The following is a 17,714-nucleotide window of genomic DNA, read 5'->3' as shown; positions in this document are numbered from 1 at the left end:
ACAATAAAAGCAGGAAAATTTTGCAGGGGAATGGGAGCATAACTGGTTCATATAGTTGGGATAAACCAAATAAGGTCCTTTGAAACATCATAAAAGCAGGTGCTGAAAATTTAAAACAACAAACAGGAAAACAGTATGGCCAACCCACCACTATGGAACTTAGAGATTCTATTTCTCAAACATAATTTCATGGCTCAGGACTTCTCTTGGTGCAACATCCAATCTGAGAGAGAGCAACTTCTTAAAGAGTTTCATCGTTTTCATCCACAAGGACATTCTTGGATCAACAAGACCTGTATTCTTTCATAGTGAAAAAGCACTGCAACTATCAATCGAGCTCAATAACCATGGAGGATCTCAAAGACTTAAATGCAGGAATCATAATGAAAAACCTTCAAAGCATCAATATATTCTAGCACTGGAGAGCTCAATGACAATGACGCCGTTTTCCTCCGGTCTATGTCACCAACACTCTCTAGGCCTACCATCAGGAAATACAGGCTCAACCTCTTTTTCTTGAGTCGCGCTTGATCCGTTAACAGGTTTAAGTGGTGTCCTGTCTCCAAAATTTACTCCCTCATCATTAAAATTTGGGGGTATCTCCTCTTCTTCATCACTCCAATCATCCTCCTCTCCTTCATCACTCCAATCATCATCCTCATCTCCTTCATAATCACCATCGTCATCAAATTCATCACCTGATCCTTGCGCATGTGACAATTCTTCACTTGCAACCCCACTGCCCTCTTCCTTCGACCCATTAACTACATCAGTCTTAGATGCATTCCGTCTTGAAAACCTTGGAACAGTAGCCAGTGCTCGTAGCTTTTCCTTAATAAGCATAAGGCGATCCTTTTCAATCAACTGTGAATTGTGATATGCATCTCTTAAGAAAACGGAATCTCTCTCTCCTTTCAGAGACACATAAAACATGTCTGGGTGTCTTATAAGCATTCCCCTCAGCTGCTGAGAGAACCGGAATTCTTCTCTAAAATGAGTAAGGTGATCAACCAGCGTTCTCTTTTCTACTGTAAGACTCAGCATCTCGTGAATTACTCCACAAGCGTGTTTCTCTTTTTCAGGTGTGCTAGACTTGAGCTCTGAGAAATCTGAATATGGGGAAGTGCATGGTATATCTCTGAACTGGCATATCCTTCTCATCTCAGACTTGGAGAGATTCAGACCTTTCGGTAACTTTACTCTGTTGAACTTGGGTGGTCTGTCAATGATCAAGTTCTTCTCTTCCTGTTCTTTAATCCGGTTCTCTTCTTCACGCATTTCAGCAAAAGAAACAGCTAACTCAGGGTCCCAATGTGTCAGTTCCAGCGCGGGTCCACGACTAGTCGGAACCACCTTAAAATACTGTGGATATCGTCGACAAATCGTGTCACGGAATTCTAATGGAAGCCCAAGATCAGTTCTCAAATGTGCAATCTTCTCCAACAGAATCCGCTTCTCCAACGACATCATCAAAAGTTTTCGCAAGTTTACAACCAAAGGATCTTCCATTTGATTTCGAACCTTCAATTCTTCCAAGTAATTACGTTCGGCTTCAGGGGTTAGTTTAAACTTCAATGAGAATACACCTTCTTCAACAATTTCAAAAACGGCAGGGAAACGCTTTAAGAGTGCAATAAATCGGCGTTTACGAGTAAGACCCAGTTCCCTTCTATATTTACCCAACTCTCTAAGTGCCATTGTTCTGTCAGGTTGGCTTACCAGAATCTTCCTTATTTTCAAAACCAGTTTGAGCTTCTTGTCACGTTGGATGACATTATCGAAGGGAAGCTCCTTCCTTCGTTTGACAGCAGCAGTTATCGGGTGAGATACAAGGGTTCTTACAGGATTGTAGTATTCCTGCATTTGCTTTTGAAAAACTAGATTTCTCCCCAGAAAGGAAGATTTATCTGTTAATTTACTCTGGAAGGAGAGATGGGTCCTCAAAGATAAACTGGTCTTCTCAAGAATAGAAGATGAAGAAGGGCATGGAAAATAAACAGGGAGATGCGAGCAAGAAGAGGCCGTTGCGGAGGTAAAAACGTCCATGGCCGATTGAAGAAAAAACAGTTCCTCAAAGATAGCGCGGCAAGAGCTAAAAAGTTGAGAGGACACTGAAGGACTGCCCAAGGAAAGAAAAAAAAACAAAAACAAACGACCAACCTGGATTGATTTTCGTTGCGACTGAGGAAGGAACTCGAAACGGATTTGGGAGGAAAAAATCCGCAGAGATATCTTCAGTATGCCCAGTTGTTATCCCTTTTCAGGGAGTGCCTTCGTCTCTCACTGATGTCAAAAATCCGCAGAGATATCTTCAGTACGCCCAGTTGTTATCCCTTTTCAGGGAGTGCCTTCGTCTCACACTGATGTCAAAGGGGGTTTCCGCCCTATTTCTAACAAAAATATATTTGCTACATTTCGCTGCCATATAATGACAAACGTTATCGCGAGAAGCTCGTGAGACAAAAAATTCCTATTTCGCAGTTTCTTCAAAGCCTCATCAATATTGTCATTCCAACATTACATAGAGATGGGAAGTGTGGGTCTTTGGTCCCACTTAATTGGTTAACCTTTTTGGGTCGCATTGACTAGATGTCTTACATGGTATCAGAGCAGGTTTCGCCCGTCCTGCCTTCGAATCACCGCGCGTTTGCATATTTGGCGTGGGGACTTTGCATTTACATTTGTATTTGGAATTTGTCCTGGGTTTAATCCAGGGGTTTGGTTTGCGAGAGAATGTTGGAATATGTTGGTGATTTGTGTTATGACTTGGTCTTCCGCACCTTAAATGGTTAACCTGTTGGGTGCAGATGGTTTGGTACTTTGCATTTGGCATACCATCCCGCGTTCGAATCCCCGTGAATTCGTTTGCATTTGGTTTGGCGCGGGGACTTTGCAATTGGCGGGGTGGGTGTAAGTGTGGGTCTTTGGTCCCACTTAATCGGTTAACCTGTTGGGTGCGGATGGTTTGGTATTTTGCATTTGGCACGTCATCTTACGTTCCAATCCCTGTGAGTTTGTTTGCATTTGGTTTGGCGCGGAGACTTTGTATTTAGCGGGGTGGGTGTAAGTGTGGGTCGTTGGTCCCACTTAATCGGTTAACCTGTTAGGTGCGGATGGTTTGGTACTCTGCATTTGGCATGCCATCCCGCGTTCGAATCCCCGTGTGTTCGTTTGTATTTGGTTTGGTTTGTTTGCATTTGGTTTGGCGCGGGGACTATACATTTGGCGGGGTGGGTGTAAGTGTGGGTCCTTAGTCCCACTTAATCGGTTAACCTTTTCAGGTCGCATTGGCTAGCTATCTTGCAGAGATCATGTATTTGAAGAGACTATATTTCTATTAGGCATTTTCTCAAACAAGCTTATGGAATCAGGGATGTGACCACTATGTTCTTATCCTTTGATCATTAGATTATAAGAGATTGGATTGGGTTTGACCAAGTTATTGAAAACCACTTCGACATCTTTAATCCTATCCACTGATATTAAACCATCAATCAGCAAATTAGATGCATTTATACATGGGTTAGTCAATATGTTGTAGATCCTTTGAGCTTCTTTGACTGCACTACACTCTCTATAACAATTTACAAGGCCTTCAATGATAAGGTTGTTAAGTTGTGGAGTCTAATTAACGCTTGTATTTCGGTTGATCTAGTTCTTTTTTTAAAATTTGTGGGGGAGAGAGATTAGGGATCATCAGTTACTATAGAGGTTACAGCAAAACACAAAAGCCCATGAACCATCTTTCCTTAACTCAAAGCTCTTATTATTCCACAAGCCCTAATAACAGTATCTAAGGTAAATTCATTAGGTTCTGCTTCACCTGAGTCCAAGAAATGACAGCTCTGAAAATATTCCAAAAATATAGAAATCATGGCGTTCCAAGATTCGATTGTTCGGTGAGGCATTTTGTCGAAGAGATTTCTTGCAGTGTCCAAGTTGCCTTTCTAAGCATAATCAATTATCTAGATATTCCAAGATATAACATCCACAAGAGGATTTGCTCTTGATTTTTTACCCCAAAAGGCCTCATACCAATGGAGATAGTGTCCACACTTATCCAAGATTTTCCCCACTTCTAGTCAATGTGGGATTTTACTTGTATACCCAGCAATCCTCCCCTCAAACAAAGGACCATCGAGCCTCCCCTCAAACAAAGGACCATCGAGCCTCCCCTCAAACAATCATTTATCCGTCCACTCTCTACCAACCCAGATTTTCCACTCCAATGCGTTGGAAGCACACGCCTTACATGGAAAACACATCCACAGATCCCTTGGTGATCTAATTCGAGGCCCACCACCTTCGTTCGGCATTCAGAGGATCCCATCCACCATGACTAACTCTGGGGTATAGCCCTGATACCATTTGAAAGGACTATGGACACCACCTATCTCCACATTGGTATGATATTATCCACTTTGGGCCTACGCCCTCATAGATTTGCTCTTGGGTTTTTACCCCAAAAGGCCTCATACCAATGGAGATAGTATCCACACTTATATATTCAAGATCGTCCCCACTTCTAATCAATGTGGGACTTTAATTGTATACCCAACAGGTATAGTAGAATTTGACGTGTTTCCATCTACGATACTTCCAGTTTCCGGAAATGGAAGATGTTGCGCACATTTAAGGAGATAGTTACGATAAAATACCGATTCTATTTTGATATTGCACAAACAACCTGAAGGTTGAAACAACTTTCTCAGCTATTTTAATGGCTTCTACCAGAAGTTCTCATTTCCTACAGTATACATCAGCCATCCCGGATTACAAGGTCTGGTCAGTAAAAAGCCTAGAGGGTAGATAGCAGCTTTGTTTTGAAAAGAATGCAGGGGTAGAAAGAACTCTTCAAATGGGTTTTGTTGATCTACTTCCAGATTTATGATGCAACAGTTAAATCCGCTGTAAAGATAATCACCATAATCCTAGAATATAAGAACAATCAGCATAAAGATTTCATACATAGCTAGTTACAGTGCGAAACCCACCAGCAGCAAGACTGACTTTACATGAGAGGAAGAAGAGAGGAAAATTTGGGGCTTTACTGCAAGTGGCAGACAGATTTATTCAGCTCTTATACCTTTTTCAAGTACTCCATTTGAGAATTCCTGTGGAAGTTCCCTGGGACACAACTCGGCCAAAGTCATCACCTTCTAGCATCCCCAGCCAGAGTAACCTCACTTGCTAAAACATGTCCTTGCAAAATCATGTTGTGAGGAGGCTTCTATGGTTGTGAAGGAGATGGCGAAGTTGGAGGCTTACAATCAGGATACTGCAGACATGAAAACATGAGATAAGGGATTAGTAGCCAGGAAAGAAAATGCAAAGAGAAGAAGAAAATGACGGGATCAGATGCATGTGAGGACCCCATTCAGCAGGAGTTCCCGTTTGGACCCAAATGAAGTACTCCCATCGAATTAGGGACTCCTGAATAGAGGCTTCCCGCAGGCAAAGATCTGATTCTAGTAAAAGGCAAAGAGCTGAGTAGTCGGAGGTTTACAAATGGGTATGGTGACAGTGGTCTTTTTATTCCTGAAATTGATTCCTCGTTGACATCAGTTTTAGGAACTGAATTAATCTGAGGAAGCTCAACTGCTGCCTCTGCTTTCACTGCAGGAACACCATCAGGTTTCTCCGCCGGACTAGCTGCTGGAGCAGGTAAAAGAGCTTTTTCATCTATAGGTGCAGGAAGAAGAGTCTTTCCAATTGTCTGTAAGAAAAAAATAATGCAAGAGATTAAGAAATAACAATAACAACATCTGCAAACTACAAACACAAGAACAAAATTGCTTGCTATAAATTCATGAGACTTACAATAAGATCAATGAAGACTAGTGTAGTACTCACACTCAGCCTGGAACTATCACTTAGATATGTACCTTTATCTCATCAAGTAGTTCAGCTGGGGCGACCTTGGTGGTAAAAAATTCATCTACTTCTTTCAATGTTTTCTTTCTATCCTGTCATAAGCAGCAAATTAAGGTTGTTTTCAGTTGGACAACTCAGTACAGCCTAAAATGCTATGATTATGAAACTAAGTTCATAATGAAGAAAAGAGACATAAGATTATATAGAAACTAACTTCTGCAAATAGGAGTTTCTTGGTAACAATCTGTAAAAGAGCAGCTGACCCCAAAAGTTGAAGAACTGTACCTGTCTGCAGTATTTGGAATAATCTAATTAGTACATTTTCAAAAATTACTTATGAATTGAACATAGAAAAATAAATCAGATTAATATCTTTACACCTCTGTGAACGCTAGGAGACCTAACCCAGTTGCTGCTGCTAATCCAAGAGTCAGAGGCAAAGAATCTGAATCATCCTGCATGAAAGTCATTATTGTCAAAATGATTAAGTGCCTTGAATAACCCTTATCTTGCACAAGAAAGAATAACTAATCTCAAGCAAAAACTGCTGGGAGGACCTGCTCCCAGGAAATTAACAGAATTGTTGCCTGGTGGTACATGTGGACAACCCAGAACGAGTATGAAAGGAACCACTAAGGATAATCTTAACCATAATTTGGGTGCTTTTACTCCTGTAACAGAGATTTCTCAAACATCCACTGAAGGCTGAGATATTGGTTGGTCCTCACTGTGAACTTGAGTAAGGAGTGTATATCTTTATGGGGCCTTCTAGAACAAAATTGGAATTGGAAAATAAGAACACCTTATTTTTGTCATGTAACTACTTGAGCAGGATGAGAGGAAACCTTCATGTCCGATTCTGGGGGGGAATTCATAGGAAACTATCCCAGATTTTCTTTTGCTATGCACATTGCTAAGAAACCCACAACGCCAAAGAAGGTAATTGAAAGCCATGGAGATCTTAATGATATGCAGAAGTTCAATGAAGCAGCAGATAAATATTAAAAAAAAAAAATTGAAATAAACCCTCTTATCTTCGGGGGAAAAGGACCACAGTAAGTCATATAATTTTAAGTTAATTTACGTACTCCAAAAGCACCTCCAATCGCATCCTTCAGATCACCAAAATCAATAATACTTAATGACTTCTTTGGTGGTATCCAAGGCAGGCGACTATTCTGCAACACAAAATTCTGAATATTTGAGATTCCTGATTCCAATAAACTGCTTATAAATTTTAAGTTCGGTTCTCTTTTTGCAATGAGAAAAAACAAAAAAATTAGAACTTTACAGACCTTCCATCCTCTAGGTCCTTCTGCACCATCTTTAATTGCAAAAGCAGCTTTGAAGCCGTTCGAGGTGACCAATTCTGCGACCAGTTCTGAGTTCCCATTATACCTGTATGGGTTAGAATCAAATGCATTAGATTTAATCCAGCCTAATATAAGACTCTTATACGATGCCGTCACAGATTTCAGAACTAAATAGAGATTTGATGATAAGGGGATAGTGAATAGAAGTGTGAGAAGTTTCATCTTTTACAAAAGGCAACCGTCCTGAGTGGGTATAATGCTCCTTATGAAAAAGTTACTCAATGCTGATTCAAATCTCACGCAGGAGCTGCCTGAAATCGTTTACGGCAGGTGGCAATCACAGCTCATGCAGTGAAGAAACAGCATTTGAGTATCTCTTAGTTAGCTGACCTTATGTAGTTTCTGAATAAATGATGGTTGCACGAAGACAAAGTTAACAAATTGAACCAGAGATCTTCCTAAATGGAAACAACGCTTCGAGGAATGCCCTTAATTCTTACTTGTCTAGTATGAACAATGCGGTATTCTCACGTTCCTTGAACTTGGAAGCTAATTTACTCAGAAAACTTGGCTTATCACCACTTTCATACAAGATTGATACAGGTTTCTTCTTCAAGCTTCGAATATCAGGACTACCCACTTCTCTCAATTCCTTCCTTCCCCGTATATCAAGCAACTGCGTATTGGGATCTTCAGATAACTTCACATAAGCAGCAGAAGCAGATTCAACGCCCCAAGGTTTGGGTTTCTTGAAGACCTGGAATAAGATCAGAGGGACTGTCAAAGCTGCTAATCCACCGGCAATAATTGGCGGATTCTCTGCTCCAAATTTTACAATTCCATCTATAAGGCCATTCACGTCAAGATCAAAAGAGCCTTCCGACAATGGCGAGCTGATCGACTGCCCTAGAGCTTCCTCGTATGTCAAAGCTTTAGCCGGGATAGTGGCCAAAACATTAGAAAGCAAGACAAACCCACCTCGAAGAAGAGGTGGGCAGGCTTTCAAAATGACGGATTTCGGTAATTTGAGCGGCGAGGCCGAAGGGACTGAGAAGAGCTTTCTGGGTTCTGCTGCTCTTCTCTCAGCATAGACTGCTGGCTTGTGAACAGAAACTACCGCAAGCCCAGTTGCACTCAGAACCTCCATGGCATAATTCTACTGAATCTTGGAGCAAAAATGAGGCCGTTTCAGATCAAGGAAGGTGGGAGGGAGTTTTGCTGCAAGAAAGCGAGAGCGAAGACAAGAGATCGATTATGCAGCCAGTGGAGATATGACAGCTGGAATATCAGATGAGATGTTTGTACTGCAAGATCAAATATTACTCTGCATTTCAACGTTTCTATCATTTTTTGTGGACGAGGAAGAAGCTCAGAAACAATATATGATTGCAGAGAGGCTTGAAGCTTTTGGAGACTGAAGCTTGTACACAGAAGTATGTAGTATATGGTACTGCAACGGTGCGAGTACGAAGAAGAGTATCCGATTGTGAGGCTACCAGTCGGTTCCTAGTTGGGTATTGTTATTAGTTGAAGGAACAGGGATTAGAAGTTGTTTTTTTCTTCTTGTAAAATATTCTTGGAGCAAGTGAGAGAAAAGGTGCAAGAATAAATTAAATTTACTTTTCTTTTAGAGAAAAGGAAGGAGAAGCCCAGCCAACAAGTAAAATGATTAAAAAGTAAAAGTTTAATTCTTGAAAAGTTGTGAATAAAATAAAAAAATTATTTAAATTCCATAAATTAAATAATTTATTATTAACAAAGCTTGATTTTTGTAAGTTGTCATAATGCCTAAATTAATAATTTATCAAAAAAATATTTTGAAATAAAATTAATAAAATTTTTAAAATCAAAATAAGTAGCAGAGGACTCCCATGGTTCCATTAGTAGGAAAACTTTTCCCTCTGTTGCATCGATCCTATGGATATGAAAGGGTGGGCAATAGAGGTATTTCCCCCATTAGCTGGCGAAGAAGTTGAACAAGATAAGGACTAAATATGAAATTTCATCAAACAAGAAGAGCATATTCTTGGGGTGTACTTTTTACCACAATATTTTCACAACAATTCACATTTTTTTATCAGTTTCTATAGAGAAAGTAAATTCTCTACTTACTTTCGCTACGCACTAACATGCCTTATCAACCAAGGTTGACATTGCTATCATTGACAGATATTGAATTTTTGGAAAAGATAAAAACTTTACTAACTTATTGTAATTTGAATATAATGAGCCTCTATTTATAATAGATGAAACAAGTAAAATCCAATTATAATTAAACTACACTTATCCCAGTTATACCCAAAGTTAAACACTAAAAGATAAGTTTTAAAACAGTTGAACAACTGGACATAAATAAAAGACTAACATAACTAAAATACCTTTAACTGAAACTTTTCTATGAGACATCCTCTTGTGATACTTCATTATAATAATTATGGCTTTGTAAGATTTCTTGTTGTGAGAGTCATGTAAGACTCTTCCTTACCTGCTCTTCAACACCCCCCTTCAAGTTGGAGTTTATAACTTCAACTTGCAATGAAAATGATTCTTGATCTTTAATTTTCTTTGTCGAAAAAAATTCTTCATACATGCAAAATTCTTCATCATTTATTCTCCCATTTCTTAATATTTTGGTTACATAAAAATTATCACAACATGTGGAACAAAATACTTCTTTCTTGTACTTTTTCTTCTACTTCTCCCCCTCAAGTCGGGGGAAAAAAGGATAGAGACTTGGGACAAAACACAATGTGGGAGAAATAAATCACTCCTAGTCGTATGACAAAGCTCCATACACCAGTCAAAATGGTCAAAGTATGAAATACACTCTGCTCGATTTTAAAGTCGAAAAAACTGCCCAACTTTAGAACCTACAAAGAGATTATTCATTTTTTAAGGGTAGCTTAAACACAAATCACCTCTTGGGTGATGACGAAAAAAATTGACTCAAGCTAGATGTTGGGCACACTCATATACTTTTAAGGTTGTGAGTCTAGGCATTGCTTTGAAATAATAAAAACACAAAATGATAAATGAGGAAATATTAATCGAAAGGAGGCGACTATGCAACACTCATACTACCAAAGTGACCTTTTTGTTTTTTATTTTTGAAAACTAGGGGAGACTATAACTTTTTTTGGGTGACCACAATTTTTCGGAGTTAACTATGCAAAAGATACACAACCAAGTAACAAAAATGTAAAACTTGAAAATAACATTGAAGCAAGATATTACGTACATTGAATGAGCACATCATGGAGCGCTTAATTCTGACAAAAATCTGAAGAGAAATTTTGGCAAGAAAACTAGGATGCTAAGGGAAAAGGCAACTCAATTCAAGCTAATGCATGAAGAGATAATAGGAAAAAATGAGAGATTTTCGATATAACTGACCTTTGGTACTTCTTATATCAATATATCCAAAAATATAACTCAGAATCACAAAAACTATATTGATAAATAAACTATACTTAAATAGCTTTAATTTGATACCTAATTTGACATAAAAATATTCGTTATTGAATCTTTTATGATATCTTGATTTTTTTTGTTATGTAGTTTGACCCTTGTCGACTCCAATGTGAATATCTCATTAAATATCACTTATGTTGAAATAAAAATTTCTCTTTCTTAGAGTAAACTTTGATACCTGTAATTAAAGTATAATATTTTTTTCACAAAATATACATCTTGAATTTGATAGATTTCAGAATTTGTAATTTTGTTGAACTCAATACTCTTTCTTCTTTGGCCAACATGACCATGAACCTTATGAAATTCATATCGTCTTCTCGAAAACTCAGCTTGAGAATTGGTTTGATAAGGTAGAAAATAGACTTACAATAATTTTTTTGACATATAAATATCCATATAAAGTTTTATTTTTGATGGCTTAAAATGGCTCAAAAGTTGAAGCTTTCGATTGTTACTCGTGTCTCTCTTGCAATCTGACCTTTGTTGCTTCAAATATCAATTTCTCTTTGTAGAAAACTCCAATTGCCAAAATTATTTTTACGTTAGAAAGTAGAATCAAAGATATTTCCTTAAATATATAATTTTTAATACGGAGACACGAATGCCAAGAAGCCAACATATATTGAGACATAAAAGAAAGAAAAAAGATAGAATACGAACCTAAACTATTAGAGATGATAGATCAGAAAAGGATCACATTATCTCTTTGGGTTGACTGAATCAACTACAAAACTTGCTTTGATACCATGTTGAATTTTTGGAAAAAAAAAAAAAAAATTCACTAACTAGTTGAAATTTGGGTACAATGAGCCTCTATTTATAATAGAGGAAAGAAGTAGAATCCAATTAAAATTAAACTATCCTTGTCCTAGTCACACAAAAAAGTTAAACACTAAAAGATAAGTTCTAAACCAATTGAACAATTGAACATAAATTGAAGACTAACATAACTAAAATAGTCTCTTTTATGAGACCTCTTCTCTTGAGACTCTTGTAAGACTCCATCATAATAATTTTGGCTCTATAAGATTTCTTATTAAGAGAGTCATGTAAAACTCTTCCATACCTGCTCTTCAACAAGAGAGAAGATCCATATCATACTTATTAAGTTTTGAATAAACTTGTGTATTGGTATAAAATTTTTCATTTATTTTTTAGGGATAAAAAAAGAGTTTGTGTGGTTTTACTCCAAGTTTGCAGACTCGTCGATGTTTTTACCCCTTCTTCTCTTCGAAAGTAACAACAAGAGACTCAAACATGATCTCATTTCTATTAGAAGATGGGCTCAAACCCATACAACTAAGGAAGACCCACACGTCCAAGAGAGGTGGATGATGGCTCAAGCCAACGGACCAAGGAGAAGGCCCACAAGTCCAAGAGTGGAGGCATGATGGTAAATAAAGAGTTATCTCATAAATATGACATTGATGTAATTAATTTAAGTTTCTTGTCTCTTATTCACTCTTCTAGAGTGAAGCGCATAATTGTCATATTATAGTTTTATTCATCTATAAATAGAGCTTCAAGGGAAGGGTTAGGACACAAGTCAATCACCTCATTCTTCCTCCTGTTTTCTCCCCAACATGCCTTCTATCCTTTTCTCCACAAGCTAATCTATGAAGTTCTGAAAATCAACATGATTTCAGAGCATCGATTTTTAGGACTCGTAACTATGAGTTTTTATATCAGTCTCTACTTCATCTCTCTTCTACTCTGAAATAATTTTTTTATTCTTTAGAGACATCTACCTTGATAAATTTGACACCTTTAGACCACTTTGAACATCACCGTCTTCTTTCTCTTGTATTCTTTGAAAGTAGGCCTATGCTCCCTTTTTCTCACGTGTTTCTCACCCACAAACTCTAAGGGACCATTTGGGGATTACAACATTGTGGAAAATGCTACCAAACAAAAAAGTTGGCATCGATTGGCCAAATTTGATAATATCTCTATTGCAAAAAGAGGGAATCAACAACAAGATTTGGTTCCTTCGATTTTCTTTCTATAGTCATCAAAAAATTAGATCTATAGTAATTGCCTAAATTCTCTGCTAAACTATTTTTATAAACCAATCGTCAACCAAGTGGCATATATTCAGCCAAATTTAGTTATATCTCTATCGCAAAAAGAGGAATCAAGAGCGAAACTTGGTTATTTCATTTTTCTTTCTATAGTCATCTTGCCTAAATTAGATCCACTATAATTGCCTAAATTTTCTACTAAACTACTTAATAAGGTAGACAATCGTCAACCAAGTAGCATATATACACATCCTTCTTGTAGACCCATCAAGTGGAGGTAGAAGAGGGGAAGGGAGAGCAGAAAAGAAATGAAGTCTTTAATGATGAAAATTTCCTTTCTCGTTTTGTTATTTGTCCTGTATCACCAAACCATCGTTTCTGAAGGTGCCATTGCAGACACATTAGTGACAGAAACTTGTAGCAAAGCTGCACAATCCAATCCCAGCTTAAACTACGACTTTTGTGTCAAATCTCTACAGACTGCCCCCAAGAGTGCCACTGCAGATCTTCATTGGCTAGGGATCATCACAACGAGCTTAGCCAAGGCTAAAGCAGCGTATGGAGAGGCGAAAATTGACTCATTATTGGCAAAGTCTCAGGATCCTTATGACATGGCAAGACTGAACGATTGCAAGGAGTTGTACACGAATGCATTATCTTTAACGAAACAAGCGAAGTTTGCTTTCAAGACGAACAATTGGGATGACGCTAATGTGCATATGGGAAATGCATTAAACAGTGCAGTGACATGCGAGGATTCGTGGAAGGAAGACCCAGGGCATGCTTCCCTATTGTCGAGAGAAAATTTTGATCTTCAACAGCTTTGTCGGATTGGCCTCGCTATCAGCAAATTCCTACCCTCTACTACTTGAAAGTTATAAACAAAGAGGTGTCAGGGGACAAAAATGCATAAAATGTTCACCGATTTGTCCCTTGAGGTGTTTCCTTAGAAGTTTGGATATGACCCTCTTGTTGTGGTGCCCTTTCTATTATTTTCGTTCACAGAATAAAAATTGTACTTTGGGTGTTAATACAGTTGAGGAGTTAGATTACATTAGAATAAATGAAAGTAACTTAAATTTCACTATGATTTCCATTCCTTGAAAATTTTACTTTTTATTATTCTTACTCTGTTCTATAGAAAGTTCAATGAAGTATATGCTTAACAGCGATCATAAGATCAAAACAATTGTTTTGGTGATGTAGTTAGTCATTGGCAACATTAGAAAACATAGGGAATGAAGATTGATTTGAAATACTTAATTATAAACAATTATATTAAAGAGTTAAAATATATTACATCATAATTATTAAGTATATAAAATATATTATTTTATATACAAATTATGTTTATAAAAAAATGGAGATTGATCGAGGAAAATATACAAATTAAATTAATAAACCAAGTAATTTCATTCTAAAGAGTAAAAAATATTTAAATAATTTCTAAAGAATATATTCAGGATTTAAATAATTCAAGAATATATTTAGAACATGGATAAGGCACATTCTCTGTGTGTACTTTTGACCACAACATTTTCACAGAGAGAGTGAATTATGCACCAACTTGCCTCATCAATCAAGATTGACATTGCCTTGATTGATAGAGAAGATCCATGTCCTACCTCCTTAAGTTTTGAATAAAATTGTTGTCTATTGGTATAAAATTGGTCATTTATTTTTAAGGGATAAAAAAAGTGTTTGTGCGGTTTTATGCCATGTTTGCAGACTTGTGGTTGTTTTTACCCATTCTTCTCTTAGAAAGTGACAACAAGAGACACAACATGATCTCGTTTCTAAGAATTGGGGCCATTTGGGGATTACAACATTGCGGAAAACGCTACCAAACAAAAAAATAATTTATTTTTAAGTTATTATAATGCCTAAATTAATAATTTATCAAGTATTTGTACAAATTTATCATAGATATATATTAAAATAAATTTTATAAAAATTAAAAAATCAAAACAGGTAGGAGTGGGCTCCCTTGGCTGCCAACTAGCTCGCATAGACTTTGATAAAACATTTAGTCCAATTGTAAGACTACAAACAATTTGTGTGGCTCTAACCTTCACTATTTTGAAAGGCTTGTCATTGCTTGAGTTTGACATAATAAATGGCACCCCTTAAAGAAAAAAATCCTATGAAACAAACAGCAACCTTTTAAAAGCCTTTCCATCCCACTCATTCATATTGGGAAAAAAATGTCGTTTATGTTCTTAAGCAGGCCCAAAGGGTTTGGTTTGAATATTTTAGTTCTTTTATTCTTACTTTTGGTTTTCAAGTATTATCCAATTGATCCTTCTCTTTTTAGGTAAACATCTTCCCTAAGGTTATGGGTGGGCATCCAATCAAGTTTAATGGGAACTAAACCTGACCCAACCTGAAAACTAAGGTTCGGGTTTTAGGTTTCATCCTGCGGGTTGGGAACGGGGCGGGAAAAAAACCTACAGGGTTTCCCCAAACCTCACTTGGGGGACAAGGCAGGGATATGAAACATAGTAGGGATGGGGCGAGGATGGGTAGAATTTATGAAGATGAGTCAAGTTTAAGTCGGGTTTACAAGGATGGTGATTTGGTCGGGGTCCCGAAACCCGACCTCGACCTGACCCATGCCCACCCCTCTCATTTTATTACTTTATGTTGATGACATAATACTAACTATCAATTATGTTGGTCTCAAGATCCTCATTGAATTTTTTTTAATGATAACAAATACTTAAGGTACTAATGTTGTAAAATAAGTATATTTTGTAGTTCAAAAAGCCCAAAGGGAATTTATAGCAGTCAATCTATTTGATGAGGAGAGGAATGACCGAACAACCCATACAAAAAGGGAAGCAACTACTCGTGCTAGAAAGAACACCGGTAAAACGGTTTAGCAACATTGTCTAACAAGTATGAGAACTCATTGTAGCAAGGACGGTAGAACCATCTAACCGGACATCCTTTGTTCCACTAGACAGAAGAAAAAAGAAAAAAACAAGATTATGTGAAGAAGGCCGATGACTTCACTATCTCGTTTGACTGACAGGAAAGAGGAAAAATTATGTTTACCATTGTTCGTGTGGAAGATTAAATGAGCAAGGTGTATGGAGGTATGAAGAAAAAGAGGTATCGCAGAAAGATGACCAACTGGACTGATCTCAATGGACAACCTGTTCAAATTGGCCATATAGAAAGAAGGAACGACAAATAAGTTTGATCATTTGAATAGATTTCGTTGAGACGTGATAAAAGAGAAAAGGCATTGTAACTGCTCATTCAGCCCATTGATTAGACATCTTGAAGAAATGAGAACAAAGAAAATATGAAGGTCAACCGACCAAACCCTAGTATTGAACAATCAATCATGGAAGATAAAAGTGTGGAATTGGTTCTCATATTTGATTTGACCAAGAAAGATCTCCAAAATATGTAAGTGACCTATCTATGTGATTACCAACTCAGTAGAATTTTTTTTAAGTATTTAATTGAGGTTTTCAACCAATTGATATTTATAAACGGATAAAACGTCCATTTCCCAATTCAACGGTTCAATTTTTTTAACATTAAGAATTAGTTTATTTCATTTGATTACACCTTATTGTTCTCAACTCCTAAGGCAAAAATGATTACCAAATTCTCTAAAACTTTGAAAAGAACTTGTAGATTGGATTTGAATTTTCAAAAATCCAGTTGTCATAGAGCTAAGTATTTCTTGGTTCATACTTGAAATATTTATTTACCTAGTGTATCTTGTACTAGAATCTTTGCACTTATATTTAAAATCATCCATACGTTTGTAACATATTGATCTATTGAGCCATTTGAAGTGGCTTTCAGATAGAATTCAAAATTTTGGGGGATGCATTAAAAAATCCAAGTCTCAACGTGCTTGTACTTTTGATACATTTCTATTTGAAATTGGGTAAGTACACTAAACTTGAATCACTACACTTTGAAATTAAGTATTATGTTCAGATTACTCCTCGTGGACACATAGTTTGATGCTTACATTGAGCAACTTTTATGTATTGCTCCCCTATTTCAAACAAATATTTTTGCTTGAGTTTTAAACTTTGAAATCACATGTTTAAGATTACTTGAGCTGCTATCATATACAATTGGAACCTTGGATTGCATACTTATTCATTGTACTTCAAATGAGATATTTTCCAAACAGAACTCTTGCAATTTAGGTCACGCCTTTGGCAAGGAAAAATCATCCTCATCTCAAATTGTTTGAAAGAAGCATGTCTGGTTACAAAGAAAAAGGTTAGTAAATCTTATCATTATTATTGTTGTGTGAGCCATAAGTTCTTGTGTAAGCATGTGGTGCTGAAAATGTCATTCTTGTGTCTAGCTATGGTGTGCTTAGTGAGTTATTGATACAAATCCCTATATGTTTCTATTGGTTTCAAGATCCCCATGAGATAATTTTGATGATAACAAACACTCAAGTTATTACTGATGTGTATTAAATATGTTACATAACTCATAAAACCCTCAAAGAAATTTTTTAGTAGCGTATCAATTTGACCAGGCATGGTCCATACAAAAAGGAAGTATTGAGCAAACAACCAATGGACAAAAAGAGTCGATAACATAGTAATAATTCAGTCACTTTAGTTAGAAAATGGCAGAATTGAAGTGCTCAAGGTCAAAGAAGTTGACCCTCTGAGTAGCACTTAGAAAGATGAAGCACTTAAGTAGAAAAAAAATGAATCAAGCATATGGTGAAAAAAGTGCAAATGGAGTCGATCGATTGTCATAGCAAAATGAAAAAGGGTACAAAGAACCAAAAAAAAAACTGAATGTGAAAAAGGAGTCTAACCCATCTAAAGGAATCATCCTGCACATGCTGAAATGCCTGCCAAGCTCTCATACACATGCTGAAATGTTTGGCCTCTTCTAAAACTTGAAAGAAAGCTGGATTTTATAGTTTTCGTCATTGAACCAAGTATTTAAATATGTTCTTTTAAACCTTTATTAAATATTTAGATCTTAGTTTTCGAAAGTGTGCGTGCTTTTTAGATCATATTTAATTCAA

The 17,714-nt window shown here is 36.9% G+C and overlaps 3 protein-coding genes across 3 annotated transcripts; 1 reads left to right on the top strand and 2 right to left on the bottom strand.

Moving 5' to 3' along the window:
* Nucleotides 1–31: 31 nt before the first annotated feature.
* LOC137956244 (protein WHAT'S THIS FACTOR 1 homolog, chloroplastic-like) lies at nt 32–2,120 on the bottom strand. The gene has a single exon (XM_068803643.1). The coding sequence runs from the start codon at nt 2,044–2,046 to the stop codon at nt 463–465; it is 1,584 nt and encodes a 527-aa protein (XP_068659744.1). The 5' UTR covers nt 2,047–2,120; the 3' UTR covers nt 32–462.
* Nucleotides 2,121–4,904: 2,784 nt separating this feature from the next.
* Nucleotides 4,905–8,476, bottom strand: LOC137942707 (rhodanese-like domain-containing protein 4, chloroplastic). Its single transcript, XM_068788445.1, has 8 exons — nt 7,688–8,476; nt 7,170–7,272; nt 6,963–7,052; nt 6,255–6,329; nt 6,089–6,163; nt 5,886–5,966; nt 5,507–5,716; nt 4,905–5,278 (listed from the first exon to the last, which is right to left on the bottom strand). The coding sequence occupies exons 1-8, from the start codon at nt 8,332–8,334 to the stop codon at nt 5,231–5,233; spliced, it is 1,329 nt and encodes a 442-aa protein (XP_068644546.1). The 5' UTR covers nt 8,335–8,476; the 3' UTR covers nt 4,905–5,230.
* Nucleotides 8,477–13,005: 4,529 nt separating this feature from the next.
* Nucleotides 13,006–13,554, top strand: LOC137948840 (putative invertase inhibitor). The gene has a single exon (XM_068795057.1). It carries the CDS (start codon nt 13,006–13,008, stop codon nt 13,552–13,554), a length of 549 nt encoding a protein of 182 aa, XP_068651158.1.
* Nucleotides 13,555–17,714: the final 4,160 nt, after the last annotated feature.

The sequence above is a fragment of the Aristolochia californica genome, unplaced genomic scaffold (assembly GCF_029961685.1).
Source record: "Aristolochia californica isolate CCGP_79_NKW_82.1479 unplaced genomic scaffold, dmAriCali1.0.hap1 SCAF_1, whole genome shotgun sequence".
In the NCBI taxonomy this organism is placed as follows: domain Eukaryota; kingdom Viridiplantae; phylum Streptophyta; class Magnoliopsida; order Piperales; family Aristolochiaceae; genus Aristolochia; species Aristolochia californica.
This window is presented reverse-complemented; position numbering and strand designations above follow the sequence as displayed.

Excerpts from the sequence above, each read along its gene's own strand:
- LOC137956244 (XM_068803643.1), bottom strand. The coding sequence starts at position 2,046 with ATGGACGTTTTTACCTCCGCAACGGCCTCTTCTTGCTCGCATCTCCCT.
- LOC137942707 (XM_068788445.1), bottom strand. The coding sequence starts at position 8,334 with ATGGAGGTTCTGAGTGCAACTGGGCTTGCGGTAGTTTCTGTTCACAAG. Across the intron at positions 7,273-7,687 it reads GCATTGTTCATACTAGACAA|GTATAATGGGAACTCAGAAC; the intron begins GTAAGAATTAAG and ends TAACCCATACAG. Across the intron at positions 7,053-7,169 it reads AAGGACCTAGAGGATGGAAG|AATAGTCGCCTGCCTTGGAT; the intron begins GTCTGTAAAGTT and ends TTTGTGTTGCAG.
- LOC137948840 (XM_068795057.1), top strand. The coding sequence starts at position 13,006 with ATGAAAATTTCCTTTCTCGTTTTGTTATTTGTCCTGTATCACCAAACC.